The sequence below is a fragment of the Eumetopias jubatus genome, unplaced genomic scaffold, assembly GCF_037043125.1.
Source record: "Eumetopias jubatus isolate StellerSeaLion01/CBP00866 unplaced genomic scaffold, mEumJub1_p1.0 scaffold_17, whole genome shotgun sequence".
NCBI classification, from domain to species: domain Eukaryota; kingdom Metazoa; phylum Chordata; class Mammalia; order Carnivora; family Otariidae; genus Eumetopias; species Eumetopias jubatus.
Window position 1 is genome coordinate 80,527,365 of NW_028274823.1, and position 17,622 is coordinate 80,544,986.

At 44.2% G+C, this 17,622-nt stretch overlaps 1 protein-coding gene across 1 annotated transcript in view; it reads right to left on the bottom strand.

The window, feature by feature from the left end:
- Positions 1–11,254: 11,254 nt before the first annotated feature.
- The window catches only part of FAS (Fas cell surface death receptor), a 36,717-nt gene continuing 30,349 nt past the window's right edge, over positions 11,255–17,622 (bottom strand). The window contains exon 9 of the mRNA XM_028104618.2: positions 11,255–17,156. Within this exon, the coding sequence (XP_027960419.1) occupies positions 16,870–17,156 (287 nt within the window). The 3' untranslated portion in view covers positions 11,255–16,869. The remainder of the gene's footprint in view (positions 17,157–17,622) is intronic.

Genomic DNA, 17,622 nt, shown 5'->3' on the forward strand with positions numbered 1-17,622 from the left:
TTTCCCTGATGCCGAGCGATGTTGAGCACTTTTTCATGTGTCTATTGGCCTTTTGGATGTCTTCTTTGGAAAAATGTCTGTTCATGTCTTCTGCCCATTTCTTGATTGGATTATTTGTTCTTTGAGTGTTGAGTTTGATGAGTTCTTTATAGATTTTGGATACTAGCCCTTTATCTGATATGTCATTTGCAAATATTTTCTCCCATTATGTCGGTTGTCTTTTGGTTTTGTGGACTGTTTCTTTGGCTGTGCAAAAGCTTTTTATCTTGATGAAATCCCAATAGTTCATTTTTGCCCTTGCTTCCCTGGCCTTTGACGATGTTTCTAGGAAGAAGTTGCTGTGGCTGAGGTCGAAGAGGTTGCCGCCTGTGTTCTCCTTTAGGATTTTGATGGATTCCTGTCTCACGTTTAAGTCTTTCAACCATTTGGAGTCTATTTTTGTGTGTGGTGTAAGGAAATGGTCCCGTTTCATTCTTCTGCATGTGGCTGTCCAATGTTCCCAACACCATTTGTTGAAGAGACTGTCTTTTTGCCATCGGACATTCTTTCCTGCTTTGTCAAAGATGAGTTGACCATAGAGTTGAGGGTCCATTTCTGGGCTCTCGATTCTGTTCCATTGATCTATGTGTCTGTTTTTGTGCCAGTACCATACTGTCTTGATGATGACAGCTTTGTAATAGAGCTGGCAGTCCGGAATTGTGATGCCGCTGTCTTTGCTTTTCTTTTTCAAGATTCCTCTGGCTATTCGGGGTCTCTTCTGGTTCCATACACATTTTAGGATTATTTGTTCCATTTCTTTGAAAAAAGTGGATGGTGTTTTGATGGGGATTGCATTGAATGTGTAGATTGCTCTAGGTAGCATTGACATCTTCACAATGTTGGTTCTCCCGATCCATGAGCATGGAACGTTTTTCCATTTCTTTGTGTCTTCTTCAATTTCTTTCCTGAGTATTTTATAGTTTTCTGAGTACAGATCCTTTGCCTCTTTGGTTAAATTTATTCCTAGGTATCTTATGGTTTTGGGTGCAGTTGTAATTGGGATCGACTCCTTGATTTGTCTCTCTTCTGTCTTCTTGTTGGTGTATAGGAATGCCACTGAGTTCTGTGCATTGATTTTATAGCCTGCTACTTGACTGAATTCCTGTATGAGTTCTAGCAGTTTTGGGGTGGAGTCTTTTGGGTTTTCCCCATACAGTATCATATCATCTACAAAGAGTAAGAGTTTGACTTCCTCTTTGCCGATTTGGATGCCTTTGATTTCTTTGTGTTGTCTGATTGCTGTGGTTAGGACTTCTAAAGTATGTTGAATAGCAGTGGTGAGAGTGGACATCCCTGCCGCGTTCCTGACCTTAGGGGAAAAGCTCTCAGCTTTTTCCCATTGAGAATGATATTCGCTGTAGGTTTTTCATAGATGGCTTTTATGATATTGAGGTATGTACCGTCTATCCCTATTCTCTGAAGAGTTTTGATCAAGCAAGGATGCTGTACTTTGTCAAATGCTTTTTCTGCATCTATTGAGAGGATCATAGGATTCTTCTTTCTTTTGTTAATGTATTGTATCACGTTGATTGATTTGCATAGGTTGAACCAACCTTGCAGCCCAGGGATAAATCCCACTTGGTCGTGGTGAATAATCCTTTTAATGTACTGTTGGATCCTATTGGCTAGTATTTTGGTGAGAATTTTTGCATCCATGTTCATCAAGGATATTGGTCTGTAATTCTCCTTTTTGATGGGGTCTTTGTCTGGTTTTGGGATCAAGGTAATGGTGGCCTCATAAAATGAGTTTGGAAGTTTTCCTTCCATTTCTATTTTTTGGAACAGTTTCAGGAGAATAGGTATTAATTCTTCTTTAAATGTTTGATAGAGTTCCCCTGGGAAGCCATCTGGCCCTGGGCTTTTGTTTCTTGGGAGATTTTTGATGACTGCTTCAATTTCCTTAGTGGTTATAGGTCTGTTCAGGTTTTCTTTTTCTTCTTCGTTCAATTTTGGTAGTTGACACATCTCTAGGAAGGCACCCATTTCTTCCAGGTTATCTAATTTGCTGGCATAGAGTTGCTCATAATATGTTCTTATAATTGTTTGTATTTCTTTGCTTTTGGTTGTGATCTCTCCTCTTTCATTCATGATTTTGTTGATTTGGGTCCTTTCTCTTTTCTTTTTGATAAGTCTGGCCAGGGCTTTAGCAATCTTGTTAATTCTTTCAAAGAACCAGCTCCTAGTTTCGTTGATCTGTTCTACTGTTCTTTTGGTTTCTAGTCCATTGATTTCTGCTCTGATCTTTATTATTTCTCTTCTCCTTCTGGGTTTAGGCTTTATTTGCTGTTCTTTCTCCAGCTCCTTTAGGTGTAGGGTTAGTTTGTGTATTTGAGACCTTTCTTGTTTCTTGAGAAAGGCTTGTATTGCTATATACTTTCCTCTCAGGACTGCCTTTGCTGTATCCCAAAGAGTTTGAACAGTTGTGTTTTCATTTTCATTGGTTTCCATGAATTTTTTTTAATTCTTCTTTAATTTCCTGGTTGACCCATTCATTCTTTAGTAGGATGCTCTTTAGCCTCCATATATTTGAGTTCTTTCCCACTTTCCTCTTGTGATTCAGTTCTAGTTTCAAAGCATTGTGGTCTGAAAATATGCAGGGAATGATCCCAATCTTTTGCTACCAGTTGAGACCTGATTTGTGACCTAGGATGTGATCCATTCTGGAGAATGTTCCATGGGCACTAGAGAAGAATGTGTATTCCATTGCTTTGGGATGGAATGTTCTGAATATGTTTGTAAAGTCCATTTGGTCCAGTGTGTCATTTAAAGTCTTTATTTCCTTGTCGATCTTTTGCTTAGATGATCTGTCCATTTCAGTCAGGGGGGTGTCAAACTCCCCCAGTATTATTGTATTGTTGTCGATGTGTTTCTTTGCTTTTGTTATTAATTGCCTTATATAATTGGCTGCTCCCATGTTCGGGGCATAGATATTTACAATTGTTAGATCTTCTTGTTGGATAGACCCTTTAAGTAGGATATAGTGTCCTTCCTCATTTCTTATTACAGTCTTTGGTTTAAAATCTAATTTGTCTGATATGAGGATTGCCACCCCAGCATTCTTTTGGTGTCCATTAGCATGGTAAATGGTTTTCCACCCCCTCACTTTCAATGTGGGGGTGCCTTTGGGTCTAAAATGAGTCTCTTGCAGACAGCATATCGACGGGTCTTGTTTTTTTATCCAATCTGATAGCCTGTGTCTTTTGATTGGGGCATTGAGCCCATTTACATTCAGGGTAACTATTGAAAGGTATGCATTTAGTGCCATTGTATTGCCTGTAAGGTGACTGTTACTGTATATTGTCTGTGTTCCTTTCTGGTCTATGCTGCTTTTCGGCTCTCTCTTTGCTTAGAGGACCCTTCTCAATGTTTCTTGTAGGGTTGGTTTCGTGTTTGCAAATTCCTTTAGTTTTTGTTTGTCCTGGAAGCTTTTTATCTCTCCTTCTATTTTCAATGACAGCCTCGCTGGATATAGTATTCTTGGCCGCATATTTTTCTCGTTTAGTGCTCTGAAGATATCCTGCCAGTCCTTTCTGGCCTGCCAGGTGTCTGTGGATAGGTCTGTTGCCAGTCTAATATTTCCACCATTGCAGGTTACATATCTCTTCTCCCGAGCTGCTTTCAGGATTTTCTCTTTGTCTCTGAGACTCATAAGTTTTACTATTAGATGTCGGGATGTTGACCCATTTTTATTGATTTTGAGAGGGGTTCTCTGTGCCTCCTGGATTTTGATGCCTGTTTCCTTCCCCACATTAGGGAAGTTCTCTGCTATAATTCGCTCCAATATTCCTTCTGCCCCTCTCTCTCTTTCTTCTTCTTCTGGGATCCCAATTATTCTAATGTTGTTTTGTCTTATCATATCGCTTATCTCTCGAATTCTGCCCTCGTGATCCTGTAGTTGTTTCTCTCTCTTTTTCTCAGCCTCTTTATTTTCCATCATTTGGTCTTCTATATCGCTGATTCTCTCTTCTGCCTCATTTATCCTCGCAGTTAGTGCCCCCATTTTTGATTGCACCTCATGAATAGCCTTTTTGATTTCGACTTGGTTAGATTTTAGTTCTTTTATTTCTCCAGAAAGGGTTTCTCTAATAACTTCCACGCTTTTTTCAAGCCCAGCTAGTATCTTTAAAGTCATGATTCTGAACTCTAGGTCCGACATTGTACTAATGTCCGTATTGAGTCGGTCCCTGGCAGACGGTACTACCTCTTGTTCTTTTTGCTGAGGTGATTTTTTTTCGTCTTGTCATTTTGTCCATAGGAGATTAGATGAATGAGAGAACAGAATGCTAACAGGTTAACAACGTTCCCAACAAATATACTCTATACAAATCAGAAAAGACCTGAAACCAGGGGACAAGAAAGGGAAAGAAAGAAAAAAGAAAGAGAAAAATAAAAAAAAAAAGAAAAAAATAAAAACAAACAAAAACAGAACAAAACAAAAAAAACCAGAATATAATCAAATATGATCAGGCTAGTGCATAGATCAGTGGCACACACTAGATTTTGGGCGTTATTTGGTCTGTTAGAAGAAAGTGCCTGCTAAAATTTTAAAGGAAGAAAGACTTATATATGTACAAAATAAGGGTTGATACAATGAAGGGATGGAAGATGACTGTAAAGATGAAAATTATAAAAGATTTTATAAAAAGCACTGATAAGAAGTTGTTTGAAAAAAGAAAGAAGACTTAAAAAAAAAGAAAAAAGAAAAAAAAAAGGGAGAGAATGTGATCAGGCAGGAGACTTGAACAAAGCCATACACTAGTGATTAAGGTATATTTTGATATGTTAGAAGAAACTGTATCTCAAAATTTTAAAGAGAGAACAACTTATATATATATATATGCCAAAAATAAGGGTAACTACTCTGAAGGGAGAAAATATGACTCTCAAAATGAAAAATAAAGAAAATTTTTTTAAAAGGAATTGATAAGATGTTGGTTGAAAAAGGTAAAAAGAAAAATTAAAAAAAAAACAGTTAAAAGAAAAAACTTTGAAAAACTAATGAATTATGGTAAAAAAAGCCATGAATTCTCTGTGCAGTATTCCCCTAGCGCTGGATTTCTCCCGTTGTCCTTGATCGGTAACCTTGGTCTTGGCTTGCTGGCTGTTCCTGCTGATCTTCTGGGGGAGGGGCCTGTTGCCGTGGTTCCCACATGTCTTTGCCGGAGGCGGGATTGCCCCGCCCTTGTCGGTCCAGGCTAAGCAAGCTGCTGGGGTTTGCTCTTGGGAGCTTTTGTTCCCTGCAAGCTCTCGGTACAGCTTTGGAGGACCAGGGTGAAAATGGTGGCCTCCCAATATCTGCCCGGAGGAGCGGAGAACTCGGGGCCCCGCTCCTCAGTGCGCCCCCAGAGAAAAGCAGTCACTCCCGTCTCCCCGGTCTCCGGCCGCGCTTCGTGCTCACCCGGCCTGTGGCCGAGCGTTTCTCTCTCTGGCACCCGACCCCGTGTGGAGTCTCCAAACCCAGCAGATCCCTGTGGTGTGCTCCCGCGCCGCTCCTCCCGGGGGAGGGAGGGGAGTCTCCCCGGCTCTGCCGCTTGTTGGGTCCCTGCTGGAGGAGCAGTGGCCCGACTGGGCCGCGGGTCACAGTTTATGGCCACCCCGAGCTGAGAGTCCGCGCCTCGGCTCCGTCTCTGCAGCCGGCTTCCCCGCTCCGATCCCTGGGAGCTCTGCCGCACTCAGGCACCCCCGGTCTTTCTGTGACCCCGAGGGTCCTGAGACCACACTGTCCCGCGAGGGTTCCACCCCCCGCTTAGCCACTGCAGCAACGTCCCTCCGCGGAGCCGACTTCTAAAAGGTCCGATTTTGTGCTCCGCGGCTCTAGCACTTGCCAGAAGCGGCCGACGGAGGCCCCCTCCCCCGCCGTCTATCCTCCCGAATATCGCCTCGGATTCACTTCTCCGCACGTCCTACCTTCCAGAAAGTGGTCGCTTCTCTGTTCAGAGAGTTGTTGCTACTCTCCTCTTCGATCTCCTGTTGAGTTCGTAGGTGTTCAGAATGGTTTTATCCCTGTTCAGCTGAATTCCTGAGACCAGATGAAATCCAGGTCTCCTACTCCTCCGCCATCTTGCTCCTGTCTTCATTATTTTTTAACTGAATTTTTAAAAAGACTTTATTTGTTAGAGAGAGGGGGCATACGGAGCGGGTGAGGGAGAAGCAGCCTCCACTGCGGAGCAGGGAGCCCGATGCGGGGCTCGATCCCAGGACCCTGAGATCGTGACCTGAGCTGAAGGCGGACGCTTAACCAACTGAGCCAGCCAGGTAGCCCCACAAGATTATTTATGTAGCTCCATGTTTACAGCTAGAAACCAAAGCTCTGTGTGAAGTCTTGAATTTGTGGGGAGGGGACGTAGGGGAGGGAAAGCTTGTGCTTATCTGTTCATTCCCTGATCCCCTCCACGCATTTCTGACCTGCAGGAGACTGAGCCTCTGTGGGCTTGAGTGACTCCCTCTCCGAGGAGTATTTATTGGATGGTTGATGTTGCTAGGCTGGGTACTTCCTTTCCCACTTGCTATTGTCTGGTAACACATATGCTGACCCTTTCCCCTTCTCTGTTTACCTTGGGGAAAATACAATGAATAAGTAAAAACTTATTGGTACTGGGGGAAAAAAAAACACCCAACCCAGAACCTGGGTAGCCAGGAGTAGCCAGATAATGTAAATCTAATCCTTCCCCACTATCTATGATGTTAGCAATAAGTTTTTCCTGGATATCCCTCACCAGGTTGAGGAAATTTCCTTCTATTTCCAGTTTTATAGAAATACCATCATGAGTAGATGTTGAATTTTGTCAATGCTTTTTTCACATAAGCATATAGCATGGTGCATAGTCATCACTCAGTAAAGTTCCCTTCTCCCTCTCTATCTACTTTTTCTTTGTTTTCCTCCTTCTAATAACTTCCTCATTAGTGGGTTGCCCAGCATTGAGTGGTGTGGAAATAATCTCATTCTGCTAGGGATAGCTCCAGACCTTGCATCTCTGAACTTGGCTGAGGCTTGCTTTGGGGTTTGAGCGTTGGAAAGACCCAAACCTTGGCAGGGCTGACCCAAATATGTCTACTTAGAGAAGGCCATTTCCAGCACCCACCTGTTCTCCTCCACTCCTTGTCCCGGATTTCCCATTCCTCAACCACCCGGAGACACTCCGTTCACTCCCAGGGTACCGCCTTAGCAGACCCCCAAGTTCTGGGGAACTGTTTCCTTGCACCTCCCCACCCAGTCTTTTTTTTTTTTTTAAGATTGATTTATTCATTTGAGAGATCGAGAGAGCGCATGCAAGCGGGGAACACGGCAGAAGAAGGAGAGAAAGAATCTCAGGCAGAGCACAGTGCCTGATGCCGGGCTCGATCCCACAACCCTGAGATCATGACCTGAGCCAAAATCAAGATTTGGACTCTTAACCAACTGAGCCACCCTGGCAAACCACCCTCCACAACCAAGCCTTTAGTTCAAGGTTAAGTAAGTCAAGTAGGAACTAAAGTGCTAATGCCCGTAGTGGTTAAATGTCTTCATAGTCCTATACAACACATATATTTTAGCAAAATGAATAACATCTGTATTTTAGTAAAGCATGATACCTCAGAGTGGTAGAATGCTATGCCGCCCAAATGGATATTATATATTTTTAACTATCAAAAAGATATTTTTATATTTATTAATATGGAACAAGATCCATAACCCATCGTTGAGTAACAACCAGGTTATAAGCATATGTGGTAGATCACTTTTATTTAACTTTGTGTGCGTAGATATTCGCAGATTCATGAATGATAACCTCTGGTCGGTGAGATTGGGTTAACTTGCACTTTCTTCCTTACACTTACCTGTATACTTGAATTTTCTAAGTCACTATACTGGCTTCAAAATTAGGAGAAAAAACAATGAGTGCATTTGCTGGCTTGTACTTCACAATCATAATTACAAAAAAAAAAAAAAACCCATAAGGAGTCATTTGCCCCTTACGTTGCTTCCGCGATGAATTAGGGGTCGACTGGCTCTCTAATTTGTGTGGTCATTTGTGCAGGAAATTTTTCATAAATCCTTACACGTGGGAGATTGGTCAGACAGAATCCCTACCTTCCTGCTTTTATGCTGATAAGCTGTGTATCAATTTCAATGAGAGTGGATGTAGATAACTGTAAAAACAGATTTTATGTTGGAGTGAGCTAGGTGCTGTACTAAGTGCTTTGCATAGTCATCTCTAATCCGCTCTACAAAAGTGGAGGAAGCATACCAGCCCTGATAAGTGGCTGGGGCCCAAGCTCTGAGAATGTCAGAGTCAGAAAGGCGTCTTCAGCCCGAGACCCTGGGGAGGGTTTCATTGGACACATGGCTTTCATCAAAGCCTCGAGGCATTTGACCTTCGAAGATGGAAGAGAATTCCACGTCTGAAGCAGTCCAAGAAGAGGTGCAGGGAGGGACAGGCTTTAGGTCAGGTGCTGGACAGCTGAGTGTCTTAGCTTTGTTGGGGAGACTTTCAAATGTGATGGGCTGGGCTTGGGGGCAGGCTGAGGAGAACGTGGGTGCCAGGTGTCGGAGACAGACCTGAAGTTCCTGCCATCTTGGGGCACCTGGCTGGCTGAGATGGAAGGCCAGGTGACTCTTGATCTCGGGATCATGAGTTCGAGCCCCACATTGGGTGCAGACATTATTTAAAGAAACAAAACACACACACACAAAGTTCCTGCCCTTGAGAATGGGAGCCGTACACTCAGCGCAGTGGGCGGCAAGCATGGGAGGATGCCACAGAGGACAAGAAATCCCCGGCTGCCACTTGCTGGGTGGTTAGGACAGGTCTCCCGCACGGGGGGCTCCGCTGTTCCGTCACCCTTGCTGCAGCAGCAGGGAGCGGGGCCTGGCAAGGGAGAGGCATCCTTCTATCTGTGACCACTTCCCCTGGCGTATTCTTTGACTGCCTCCTAGTGGCCACTTCGCTGACTTCTCCTGCATCTCTAAAGCAGGGGCCCCAAGAATCCCGGGGGCTGGCAGCCAAGTCCTTGCTTTGTGTGACAGCCGAGGCATGGCCAAACATCACTGGCTTTGGGTGTGGTCTCCTGGAGCATCCATTTCGAGGGTCCCGTGGTGACATTGCTGATGCACCAGTACTGGGCGCGGCCTGTGCAACCCTGGAGCTTGAGGTCCTCGTAGGAGAGCTCTGTCCGGCACTTACCATGTGCTGGACACCATTCTATGCGCCCTGGGTGCAAGGAGGTTAACTGACTTGTCCAAGGGGGCCGGGTCCCAAATGCAGGAATGGCAGAGATCCAAATGCCCTGTCTTCAGAGCCTGCTCTCTTAAGCCCTTCTCGATGGCTCCTTTTCTGCCCTGAAGGACCTGATGGATGCATACATATTCGCAGCCAGTCAAATACTTTGGGGCGCCTGCCGGGGTGGCAGGGGAGGTCCCGAAGGCAGTCATTATGACTTCAGGAGACCTGTGGCTTTGGAGGAGTTGGTGACCGCCCCTTGGAGGACGTAGCGCTTTCCCTGGAGCTTTGAGGAGGAACCGAATTCGGGGCAGGGGCAGAGCGCAGGGTGCAGCATTTGACTGAGTGATGCTGTGAGCAACAGGGTGGGGGGCGTTGAGGAGGCAGTGGGAGGTGAGGCTGGAAGGACACAGAGGGAGGGAAGCATCTCGAAGGGCCTTGGATACATGTGATAATGTAATGAGGTGATCATTCTTTTCAAGAAAAAGGTCAGCCTCCCTGGAGAGTGAGTGATCAGCCACTCATTATAATTTTTCTACCGAAAGGCCGTCACAAACCAACACAAATGACTAGATATGCATTTATTCCTTCTTTCACTGCTTCAGTCAAAAAATACTGATTGAATGAATACCTACTCTGTGTCGTTCATGATCCGTCCTCAGCTGCCCCAGCCTCGCTTGCCCAGCAAGGGAGACAAACAGCTATCTAGAGGGCATCATATGCGAATACCTCGGAGGTGCATAGGTTAGACAGCATCAGGGTGGAATTCCATAGCAGGTAGCATTTACAGCTGAGCCCCGAGGGCTCAATTGGAAGTAGGGGGACAAAATGGGGAGGAAGCGGAAAGAGCAAAAACCCAGAGGCAGAGACAAACAGCAGTTCTGGGGAAAAATAAATGGTTTGACATGGCCGGGGGCCTTAGGCCAGAGAGGGGAAGGTGTTGGGAAAGGGTGCTAGAAAGGCACACATGCTCACATCTCACAGGACTCGCAACCCGAGTGTAGACTATTTGAGAAGCAACGGGAGTCACAGAGGATTTTAAGCAGGGAAGCAATATAATCAGGTTGTGGTGGCTGTTGTTGGGAGCATGGGGTGGAGGGGCAAGAGCGAAAGTGAGACCCATCAAGAAGGTGTTGTAATAATCCGAGGAAAGAGGGAGGCCCGGGAGAGGGTGGGGCAGCCAACACTCGATGAAAGTGCTGGATTCCAGAGCTACTTAGACATCAAGCCAACAGGACTGGTGACAGACTGGGCGTGGACAGTAGGGAGGCCTGCAAGGCTCCCCCTCACGGAGGATGTGAAAGACAGAAGGGAAGGAACACGCCAAAAGAATGGGGCAGAGAAAAAGAGAAGGATCTGGGTGGGGAGGAGGTGTGGGAGAGGGAGAGGGCTTCTGGGTGCAGAGCTGAGGAGGTGAGGGTGAGCAGAAGGAGGGGAGTGCCTGCTTTCCCGGTCGGGTCCGGTCCAGTCCGGGAGCTCCTGTGGTGCCCAGCTCCACGCGTCTGGGTTTGTGGCCAGGTGAGAGCCCACGGTTGATGACTGGAGGCACCTGTGTCCCAAGGGGGCTGATGTTACCACTGGATTTGTCTCCTCTCGTTACTAACATAAAGAGAAGTGATAGCTGTTGGTGCCTGGAAGCCAGTCTCTCCCTTTAGACACTCCAGGGGAAGGAGAGGAAATACGGATTGGCCTTGACTGATGGTACAGGTCTCCAGCCTGAAGCTTAGCTTGGTGACTAGAAACTAAATGTGGGACTTTAAAGTTGGCAACAAAACCTCCAGAAGGCCCGTTACATTCACCTGCTTACATACTAAGCTGATTTCTTCTACCTAAAAAATGCCAAGTCAGCAGTATCTGCACAATGTAATTAATTCCTCCCCCCTCTGGTAATATCAAGTAATATCTTTGAGCCTCCAGAAACTTCTATGCCAATCAATTTATATTTTGCTTAATTAAGCATCTGAGCTGGGTTTTTTGTTACCATCTTTCAAAGTAAAGAGCCAGGTGCTGTGGTATGTACTTCATACACACTTTATTTAATCCTCCTAAGACACAAAAACGTTGAAACATTTTTTCCTATTTTATAGGTGGGGAAAGTAAGGCTCAAAGAGGTGAAAGCGTTTGTTTCTACCATTATGGAGAAACTCAGTATTTAACTCTAGATCTGTATGACTCTAGATTCATCCCTATAGTAACTAACACTCAGGTCTATGCAAGAACCCCATAGCCTCTCTTCGTCTCTCCTAATTCCTGCCAAAGGGTCCTATGGAACTAAAATCAACCCGAGTTACAAGTGTAACTCACAAAAATGTAACTCACAAATGTAAAACAAAACAAAACATTGTTTCTGATCTTCTAGTGACAAATGTGGGGCCTTATAATTACCAGAGAAATGTAAGTTCAGGGGCACCTGGGCGGCTCAATTGGGTAAGCGTCTGCCTTCGGCTCAGGTCATGATCCCAGGGTCCTGGTCCGAGTCAAGCTCCCTGCTCAGCGGAGAGCCTGCTTCTCCCTCTGCCTACTTGTGCTCTCTATCTGTCATATAAATAAATGAAATCTTTAAAAAAAAAAACTGCTCTCATTCCTCCAAAAAAAAAAAAAAATGAAATGTAAGTTCATTTCTTGGGGGCAACTCCCTCCCCATCTGAACAAGCAGCAACGATGCATAAAGCATTTAAGAAGGAAAATAAAAAGGGAAAGCCAAGCTAAAGAGTGAGATCATTCCTTCCCTGCAAGACAGTGACCTGGGCACATATGAAAACCTAATTGGGTCGATGCCTGGAAGAAGTGCAGAGCTCGCTCCTCATTTAGGAGAAAATACATGTGCCCCTCTTGAGGCACGATACAGGGGCCAGGCTCCTTTCTTAAACCCAGGGACCGTGGTAAAGCTTTCTTGACTCGTGAAGGACAGCTAACATGAAGCTATTGGCAAACACTGCCCGAGATGTTGGATTACGTGAAGCCATGGGCCGAAGGAGCTGGGAAGACCTACACAGGACCTCATGACAACTGGCTGAGCCGAGTCACCCCCAGGTTCATGACTGAAATTGCAGTAACCCCAGTGCCATCAAGGGGTGTGGTTCCCAAAACAGCTCTATAAATCCTATTCCAGCCCTGGGGACTCTGAAAAGCCTGGTGAAAGAAACCACAAAACTACTAGTCAGGGAGAGGTGAATGCAGAGAAATAGAGGGGGGAAATTCTCCCATTCAGGATGAACCTACAAAGTTCAAAATTCATACGGGAAAAGCCAAACTACAAGACCAGCATGGACGATATCAGCACAGTTAACGTGGAGATAACAAAGCAGCCCTACAAAGGACTTTAAAATGACGATGTGTAAGATCTCCAAGGACATAAACAGTGCGATAAGATCTGTTAAATTATAATAAATTGTCCATGAAGCAAAGCAGAAATGAACAAGTACAATGGGAAATGTGAAAAGCTCAGAAATATTCAGAATGAAAAACAAGACAGCAAAATACATAGTTCAGTGGGTAGAATACTCTAATCTGACTTAGTGCAAAAAAAAAAAAAGTTAACTGGGAAAGAGTAGTGAGGAATTCCCCCAAAATGCAACCTAGAGAGACAATTATATTAAGAAGTAAAAATAAAAATGGAGAGACATGAAGAATAATTCAAGAAACTTCACCAGACAATGCTAAGAGTTTCAGAAGAAACCCTTCTGAAGGAGAAAAGAGCTGGGAATTTTCTAGAAATGGTGAAACATTTCAGACTTCTCTTTCTCACGGAAAATTTCCTTACGTGAAGGTAAGTCCGCAGTGAAGCTCATCATAGTGAAACTGCAGAATGCCAAGGACAAGGGCAGGGGAAGCTTTGACAGTTCTCAGAGTTAAAAAATAAAGATTGCCTACGGAGGAGTGATATTTAGTGCCATCATTAGACCCACAACAGACATCTCTTCAGCAGCCATACATACAAGAAGACAGTAGATTAGTATTTTCAAGGTGCTGAGGGAAAACTGCAAGACGCCTGGTATAAAACTCTATAACCAGATAAATCGCCACTCAGGAGTGAGGGTGGAAAATTCTCCAGATTGCATTGATTATATGCCTTATCCAGATGGTTGTACAGAAATGTGATGGTTCAACAGTGAAAAAGGGTCTGAGGCAATCAGACATTCGAGAACTCCCTGTGTATGCCAGAGCATTACTGAGTAAGCAAGCCTCGCCCTATGGTCCGACCTCTGCTTCTACAAAACCTGCAGCACGTGACCGACACTCCTACGCAGGATGCCCACCACAGAGAGGACCAGACCAGGTTCACCAGAATGAGGGTGATTTGGAGCCCAGGGATCACCTCAGACTTGGAAACGTGGCTCAGGTGATTGTGGACGAGTGAGCAGTCATGCTCGGGTGAAACCCTGGGGTAAAGACCCCTCACACCAACACCAAAGACCTTTCCAGCTTCCCCCTCTCTCGCAAAGGAACCCAGAGTTCTTGGCTGGGACTCACTGAGCGGGCACGAGATGTTCTCTAACTGGACTGCACCTTGCGAAGTAAAGCTTCTACTTCTGGTCATGAAGAATAATGAGGACCAGACTTGCCCTTCTGCTCTCTGTCTCCAACCAGAAAACTGGACAACAGGTGGCCCAGACTGTGATCTCTCAGGGGAAAGACACCAATGAAGGCGAGCCCTGTGAGCGCCCAGACTTCCCGCCCAGGGGCACTTTCCAGCCCAGGAGGACACCCTAAGCAGAGCACCGTCATCTCCTCGAGTTGAGGACCAGAGACTGGAGCTCAGGAGGCTGAGGCTCCAGGCTTTGCAGTACAGAGTGTTGGGAAGGAAGGAGCTACCCAGAGACAAGAGCTCCAGAGATCCGTACAGCAATTCTCTGGAGTCTTTGGCTAATCACTTTTTTCTCACATGGGGCTAGGTCTCCAAGAGCCGGGCAAAGACCAACTACCGGGCGCTGTAAACAGCATAATTCACAAAGATATGACCTGAGCTAGCTGATACAGTGGCACTAGCCATACTGAACCTCGGAATGTTGGCTAGTCCAAACGGAGATGTGCTTTTAAGTATAAATAAGATACACACTAGAATATGGAAGGCTTTCGTATGAAAAAAATGAATGTAAACTATCTCATTAGTAGTTTTTATATTGATTACATCTTCAAATGAGAAAACTTTGGGAATAATTGGTTAAATGGAATATATTATTAAAATTTAATTTGGGGCGCCTGGGTGGCTCAGTCAGTTAAGCGTCTGACTTTGGCGCCGGTCATGATCTCAGGGTCCTGGGATCGAGCCCCACGATAATTTCCTCACTAGTCCCCACTCAGCTCCCCCTCCACCCTTGCTTCTTCCTCTCCCTCAGCTCCTCCTCCTGCTCATGCTCTCTGTCTCTCTCAAATAAATAAACTCTTTAAAAAATTAAATTAAAAAAAAGAGAGAGAGTTAGTCCAATGGTCTATCTCTGTAGCCCGAATGGAAAGTATGCAGGAAGGAACATTTTTCAAAATCCCCAATTAGCTTGCTTTTTTTTTTTTTTTCCATTTCTGTAATATATAATTTTATTTCTGGTTATAGAAACAAATGCTAAGAGGAGAAACCGAACTTCCCCATCCACATAGGACAAATTTTAATAGATAAAAGGACAGTTAAAATAAATGAAAAACAAAAAGTAGAAAATTTTTAAACTTCGTTATAGCTTTAAAACATTAATGTCTGATACAATTAGAAATCACATTCAGATCTCAAACTTTTAAAAAAAGTATGGCTCTTTATTAAAAAAAATACTCTATCCCATTTGAAATGAAAACGCAGGCGGGCCCGGCTGCTGTGGGCCTCTCGTCTTTCTGAGGATGGGGCTGCTGCTTCCCTGCCGCCTGCGGGGCGTCTGGGCCCCCCCCCCACCCCGTGGACCGACGGGCGCACAGGTGGAGGAAGCCGGCAGCCCAATTAGCTTTCTTACCAATAAAACCTACCCTTTGAAATATTTGAATATCTCTTATCCACATTCAGTGCCTGACACACAATCCTGTTGTAATATATCCGCCCACGACAAATAATTAGGTCCTGTTTGGGAGGGGTGTTCTTGGCCGTAACAGCCTATGGAGGGAATTATGGAACTACTAAGAGGGCTTTAGAAAGGAAGTACTTTCTAAGAGACCCAAGAGAGAATTAGAAATTCATAAACAGGTTACATTTAGCAGTAGAGGACAGGGAAACAAAAACAAAAAGCAAGGCCCCACCAGAAAAGACATAACCAGAAACGCCCCCAAAACGTGATTTTAATTAAATATTTTATATTTCCAAACATAAGGAAAAGAGATCTTCCATCAACGGAAGCTCTTTAGGTGGTTCTAAATATCTGCCTCAGTTTGTACCCATCTTCAATTTAGATCTATATAAATATAAATAGTATGTACTAAGACTCATATTTAATACCAACTTCCAGAAGTGTTTAAATGGGAAAAAGTGAGGAAGGAGCAGTGGGGCCAGGGGCTTGTTTGTCTCAGAAGCGACAGGGAAGCGGCCGTCCCCTGTCTGTGTATGAGCTGCATTTGTACTGAGAGAGGACACATTTGTAGTGAGTAGTGAGAGAGTAACTGAGCATTTTGTGAGGAACAGGACAAAATAAGAATCTACGTTATCAACTTTGGTGTGTTCATGGGCTCCTGATGTGCCACAAAACCACCTTCTGGAAGAGCAGTTAGTTTCTCCAAAACAGGCTAGAAGTTTCTACGGGCAGCCCTGGTTTTTAGGGGATCATTACGTGTTTCTTAGACAGCCCTTCCGGGTGTGAGGACGTACAATCAAGACACATATCAGGGAGAAAACGGAGAAGCAACAATGCCCCGTTAACATTTTCTTGATGAAAATGTCTGGACACCTGAGAAATAAGTGGATTATCTCAATCCAGTAAAATGGCATTCAAGTAGAAAATATCCAAGTATTATAAGTCAGTCTGCATTTCCTGCGTGAATTCAAAATTGAAATATTTCACACCAAAATGCCAATAATCTGTGCAAAGATCAGACCCTTATCAAATCCTGCATTCAGATGCACATGCAAGCTTGACTTGGGTCCTCTCCTCTCAGAGCTGCAAAATTCACAAATATGGTACAATCTCTAGAGTCATCACGGAGCTGGAGAGGTAATGCAGAAACCAAGTTGCCTTTCCAGTAATTGTGACATTGCAAGAAAAAGTCACAACTTCTATCGATTCATTGAGTGGAGTCAACCTGCGGGTAGACATTTGTATTCATGTACACCAATTCCGTTCATACCCACACCCTCCTGTTAGATACTAGTGCGTGTTCCTAATCTTTTGTCCTTTGCATGCAATTTGCACACATAACACGACAATCCTTTTAACTGGGTCTGTCTTCCCAACATCCTTGAGATCCGAATCCTGAGAACTTTAGAACCTGTAAACATATTAAAATCTAAAAAATGTAACATATTAGCTCTACAAATCTAACACATGAAATGCACACTCTCTAAAAAGCCAAGCAATGTTTACAGTCCACAGCTAGTAAGAACTTATTCACACACTAATTTTTCTTATATTGGCTCATATAATACTCAGGACTGAGTTAGTTGTTTTCCACTTTTGGTCAAGCTTTGTCTTTTACATTCATGTTTGAAATTTCCATTTTCAAGTTAGCTAGTAATGTCCCCCTGGATCATTTCTTGAATTCTCTCTGCTAGTGCACAAAGATTAGCTTTTCTGAGGCCTCTAATTAAATTGCAATATGCATCTCTCCTCCCGTGGAGTTGGTACCAATTACGGAGGAGTTGGACTTTCTGTTCCGCTGTGTCTTGGAGATTGTCATTCTTGATCTCATCTATTTTGGCTTCATTGATACCATTCTTCCGAGCAAATTCTCTGACTTGAGTTATTGTCATTTGTTCAACAATACTAGTGATATATTTACTCAGGTCGATGTCTGAAAAATAGAGGACAGTCTCTGAAAATTTGTTTTGCAAAACGAAAGTCTCATTATTGAAAACCATGTTTATTTCTCTTCTATACTGGTTAAGTCCTAGAGATCGGAAGAACTGGTTGGGGAAAAATGAAAACAGAACCCCCCAAGTTCTAATCCCAACCCCTCCTGGATCCCCAGTAATTTGCTCTATGACATGGGCAAGATATATGACATCTCTCTATCTTCTTTTCTTGGCTATAAAATAAGAGGGTTGGAAAAGATCACCTCTAATGTTCTTTTATGGATCTGATGATCAGTGACCCACAAACCTAAAAGGAAGGCAAAGGCTTTATGATTTTCTCTCTGACTCACAGGTAGAGAGAAGCAGAACTGAATAGAATCGTGGAATACACCAGAACCAGGAATACACCAGGAATAACCAAGTCTACAATTCAGTTTATTTAGTCCCTAAATCAACTTAAGCAGG